General features: G+C 38.1%; 1 protein-coding gene across 1 annotated transcript in view; it reads left to right on the forward strand.

Moving 5' to 3' along the window:
• The window catches only part of LOC106876783 (receptor-type tyrosine-protein phosphatase N2), a 124,004-nt gene that overhangs the window by 85,846 nt on the left and 32,322 nt on the right, over positions 1 to 5,836 (forward strand). Inside the window, exons 6-8 of the mRNA XM_052977131.1 lie at positions 108 to 185; positions 1,948 to 2,067; positions 5,038 to 5,204. Coding sequence (XP_052833091.1) covers positions 108 to 185; positions 1,948 to 2,067; positions 5,038 to 5,204 — 365 coding nt within the window. The remainder of the gene's footprint in view (positions 1 to 107; positions 186 to 1,947; positions 2,068 to 5,037; positions 5,205 to 5,836) is intronic.

Below are 5,836 nucleotides of genomic sequence, written 5' to 3' on the forward strand. Positions count from 1 at the left end.
ATATATATATATACTTGTATATATGTATATATACACACACACACACACAAACATACACATGTACATGCCCACACATATACGATCTGTATCTCTCTCTCTATCCACAGACTGACCATGATCCAAAGAACCCAGCATATATTGCCACCCAAGGACCTTTGCCGCATACAGTTGCTGACTTTTGGCAGGTAAGTTGCAAGTTATTGTTGCTGTCGGTGTTAGTGTTGTTTGTTCTTGTTTACTTTGGCATCGTAATTGTTGTTGTTGCTGTTGTTGTCATTAAACCTCAAAGTCCACCCTGTTTCTACAATCGTGTTCTTAAAATTCTTCCATCCATGGTCACCCCATTATGTGTATCCTGGAGCTCCTGTGATTCATCTGAAGCTCATTTATGCTCCCAATGCATTGACTCCTAATCTGTCCTTCTGGTGCACTGGCAATGGTGTTTGCACGAAAGTGCACTGGCGCAGTCGTTACAGCATTAGCTCGATTGCCTTGCATTATTTGTTATGACTCAACGCATTCTGAGATCAAATCCCATTAGAGTCAACCTTGCCTTTCTTATGAGGTTCATAAAATAAGTACCAGCTGAGCACTGGGTTCATGTAATCAACTTGCTTCTGCCCTAAAATTGCTGGCCTTGTGCCAAAATTGGAAGTAATTATTATTATTATTATTTATTATTAATTATTATTATTATTATTATTATTATTATTTATTATTATTATTTTATTATTATTTTTATTATTATTTTTATTATTAATTATTATTTATTATTATTATTTTTATTATTATTAATTATTATTATTTATTATTATTATTTTATTATTATTTTTATTATTAATTATTATTATTTATTATTATTATTATTATTATTATTATTATTATTATTTCATCATCATCATCTAACGTCTGCTTTCCATGCTGGCATGGGTTGGACAATTTGATTGAGGACTGGTGAAACCAGATGGCTACACCAGGCTCCAATCTGATTTGGCAGAGTTTCTACAGCTGGATGCCCTTCCTAATGCCAACCACTCTGAGAGTGTAGTGGGTGCTTATTTTTATTATTATTATTTATTAACTATTATTATTATTATTATCATTATTATTACTATATTGTTGTAGTAATAGTAGTATTGATAATAAAAACAATAGTACTAATAATCCTTTCAACTAAAGGCACAAGGCCTGAAATTTCAGGGGAGGTGGGGGTTGTTGATTACATTAACCCCAATGTTTAACTGGTACTTATTTCATTGACCCCGAAAGAACGAAAGGCAAAGTTGACCTTGGTGGAATTTGAACTCAGAATGTAACAACTGATGAAATGTCACTAAACATTTTGCCTGGCATATAGGCACAGGAGTGGCTTGCTTACCAACCACGTGGTTCTGGGTTCAGTCCCACTGCGTGGCATCTTGGGCAAGTGTCTTCTTATTTCTTTACTGCTCACAAGGGGCTACACAAAGAGGGGACAAGCGGTTTAAGTCGATTACATCGACCCCAGTGCATAACTGGTACTTATTTAATCAAGCCCGAAAGGATGAAAGGCAAAGTCGACCTCGGCGGAATTTGAACTCAGAACGTAACCGCAGACAAAATACCACTAAGCATTTCGCCCGGTGTGCTGACGATTCTGCCTTAATAATAATAAATTAGAATAATAGTAATAATAATAATAATCTTTTCTACTATAAACACAAAGCCTGAAATTTTTGGGGAGGGGTACAGCCGATTACAGCAGCCCCAGTACTCAACTAGTACCTATTTCATTGACCCAGAATAGATGAAAGGAAAAGTCAACCCCAGTGAAATTTGAACTCAGAATGTAAAGATGGACGAAAAGCCGCTAAGCATTCTGCCCGGCGTGCTAACCATTCTGCCAGCTTGCCTACTGTCATAATAAAGATAATAATAATAATAATGGTGTTTGTTTTTGTTTATCAGATGGTATGGGAACAAGGCAGTGTTGTAATAGTGATGCTGACCAAACTAACGGAGAATGCTGACGCTATGTGTCATCGCTATTGGCCAGAAGAGGGCAGTGATCTTTATCACATTTATGAGGTAAGTGCACACCTACTCTCTCTCTTTCACATGCACACACATAGGCATATGTGAACACATATATGTACAAATATGCACGCCTACATACACACATGCACACACTAACAAACATACACTCAGACATACTTGCACAGCCTGGTGTAGCCATCCAGTTGCACCAGTCCTCAGTCAAATCGTCCAACCCATGCTAGCATGGAAAGCGGACGTTAAACGATGATGATGATGATGATGATATACAAATATATATATACACATATGCATATATATGTACACATGTATATCTACACACACACACACACACATATATACATACATTTAGATATCATCATCATCATCATCAACAGTGTTTAACGTCTACTTTCCATGCTAGCATGGGTTGGACGATTTGACTGAGGACTGGTGAACCACATGGCTCCAATCTGATCTGGCTGAGTTTCTACAGCTGGATGCCCTTCCTAACGCCAATCACTCCAAGAGTGTAGTGGGTGCTTTTACGTGCCACCTGCATGAGGGCCAGTCAGGCGGTACTGGCAACGGCCACGCTCAAAATGGTGTATTTTACATGCCACCTGCACAGGAGCCAGTCCAGCAGCACTGGCAACGACCTCGCTCGAATGTTTTTTCAATTTCAACTAGTGGTCAACATACTTAAAAATGTCCGAGAACCGTGAATTCTATTTAAATATAAACAATATGAGAGATCACTGTGTGGATCCCTTGTATGCTAAAAATAGATGTCAAACCATCTTACCACGAAATCTGTGTTCTCAACTTTGTAAGATGCAAGATGTTTACGAGCTAGACAAATGAAAAGAAATAAATTCCATTCCTTAAGGTTTTGACATGAACAATTCAATAATTGTCTGTGTCTCCTTTGACATTTTAACAGATATATTTATCAAAATTACATAAAAATATCTTGAAATACTAAAGAGTAAATTTATTCAATAAAATCGCCATTGGCTTCAACCATGGCCTCCAGACAACTTTGAAATCTCCTGCAACTCTTCTGGATGGTCTCCTTGTTTAAATTGGTGAATGCTTCCAGCAGCCACCCTCTTGAGCCAGGGCAGCACTACCTTCTCCAGGCACTTGATGTAGGCCTCCGTGTTGAGTTTGAGGCCATGTGGGAAGATGAATGAAGGCATAACGTTGCCATCACAAATGATCACTCCAAACACCATGATGTTGACTGGATGTTTGATTTTTATCACTCTCAGTACATGTCCTCAGATTGACGCCCAAGCACTCTGAAATGTTTGTATTGGAGCTTCCTACATGAATGCCAAGCAGTACAGTATGTTGTTTCCAAATTTCTGGCAGAGTGAATTTCATTATGGTGCTGTTTTTCTCACAGATGGTGCCCAACTGACCCTGTAGTCGACAAAATCAAAAACAATGTGCATGCGCATGCGCAAAATTAAAAATATAAAATGGCAACAATTTACTCATCGCACCTTGTTTATTAGTGTATAGATATTATAAAAGCATGATTCTGCAATAGCTGTATATATATATATATATATATATGTATATATGTATATATGTATAGATGATGGACTCTCCCATTGCAGATGACATATGAGTGTTCAGTTTTTACTGAATGACCTGCACAAAAGATTTGTTCATTGTGATCAAATGTTCATGCCACGCATTAACTAACTCTCTCCATCAAATTGACGTTACCTGAACGTGGTGTACTACACATCAGGTGTTGAAGTGATTGGAGAGCAATATGAGATGAAGTGTCTGTGCTCAAGAATGCAGCACATCACTCGGTCTAGGAATTGAAACCATGACCTCATGATCGTAGGTGCAACACTCTAATCACCAAGCCATGTGCCCTCACACACAGATACACATGTATATGTATATTGAATGTCCTGAAGAAGGGCTTATAACCCCAAAATACAGAAAAACAAGTTAAAACTGCAACTTTGTTTTGTTTAGTTTTTCTCTTCATTTACTAGTTTACTTTGCATCTTCTCGCATTGTACAGGCCTTGCACAACAAAACTCTTTAAAATATATGCTAGGCCACTGGTTTTAAATTGATATTAATCAAATTAATATTCAATTTTTCAACCTTATTATTATTATTTAAATAACCATGTTCTCTAACTGGCAAAATTCACTGCAGAGAATTATTTCTGGCATTTGGCACGCCAGAACGAAGACTTTTGATAATACAGTTCTATATTTAAGAGATGAGGAATTATTTACATTATTTACATTATTTACATATGCAGATATGAATAGCATATGGGAACCGGTATTGAGGAAGGATAGAAAAATAATAGATTTATAAGACCTAAAAATTCACTCCATAATTGCCCACGGGCATATGGCGTAGTGGTTAAGAGCGCAGGTTACTAACCCCAAGATTCCGAATTCGATTCACGGCAGTGACCTGATTAATAATAGTAATAATAATAATAATTAATAATAGTAACATCGTTAGGAATGAGAACCCAGGCTCGAAACTTCCCCCAAGATACCTGACGAAGGCTGGAGGGTATATCAGCCGAAACATTGTGTTAACAACAAACAAGATGAGGGCAAATATCCGTCAAATGTAAATAATGTAAATAATGAAGACTTTTGAAATATAACCCCAAATGTAATTGGAAGAACTATATACATGTTCAATCTCATGCAGACATCTCGTGTATAGTTCTGCAAATTATATTGCTAAGACGATCATACTGAAGAGTTGCTGACAATTACGTAAGTAGTTGACAACGAAACCGGTCTATGATTAATCTTTATATTTTGTTTCTTTTCATTTGTCTTGCTCTCTTACATTCTGGTGTTTCCTGAATTTTCTTGAGAACAATCTTTTCTTAGTGGTCAGGCCATAGGTGGTCTACTTCTAACAAAATAGATGTCCACTTAGTGGTCATCCCTCTTATATGTATGTTGAAACACACATGTAGGTATATGTCTAAAGCAAGTTTTTCCAACTGTACAGGTACATCTGGTCTCTGAACATATCTGGTGTGATGACTACCTGGTACGCAGCTTTTACCTGAAGAATCTACAGACCAATGAAACACGGACTGTTACCCAGTTCCACTTCTTGTCTTGGCTTGATCTCTCCATTCCGACATCGGTGAAGGTTTTGCTTGATTTCCGTCGGTCAGTATTCTTATCTCTCTCTCTCTCTCTCTCTCTCTCTCTCTCTCTCTCTCTCTCTTTCTCTCTCTCTTCATCTTTCTTATCTCTTTCCTTCTCATCCTCCCTTCTTACACCCATCTCTCCCTGCTCCCTCTGTCTTCCCTCCTCGTCCTCCCCTCCTTCCCTGCCCTTCTCCACCTCTCACCTCTACACTCCAGCCTGCTGTATGTTCCATCCTCTCTCTTTGTTTCTTCTCTTTCCTCCTTCCACCTCCTCTTCTTGCTTTATTCTTCTTGTCTCTCTCCCGCCTCCGTTCTCCAATCCTCTCCTACTCCCTTTTTCTTCCACCTCCTCTCTACCCCCCTCTCTCTCTCTCTCTCTCTATATATATATATATATATACTCTTTACTCTTTTACTTGTTTCAGTCATTTGACTGTGGCCATGCTGGAGCACCGCCTTTAGTCAAGCAAATCGACCCCCAGGACTTATTCTTTGTAAGCCTAGTTCTTATCCTATCAGTCTCTTTTTGCTGAAGCGCTAAGTTACGGGAACATAAACACACCAGCATCGGCTGTCAAGCGATGTTGGGGGACAAAAACAGACACACAAACACACACACATATACATATACTACAGGCTTATATATATATA

The sequence above is a fragment of the Octopus bimaculoides genome, chromosome 27 (genome assembly GCF_001194135.2).
Source record: "Octopus bimaculoides isolate UCB-OBI-ISO-001 chromosome 27, ASM119413v2, whole genome shotgun sequence".
NCBI lineage: Eukaryota > Metazoa > Mollusca > Cephalopoda > Octopoda > Octopodidae > Octopus > Octopus bimaculoides.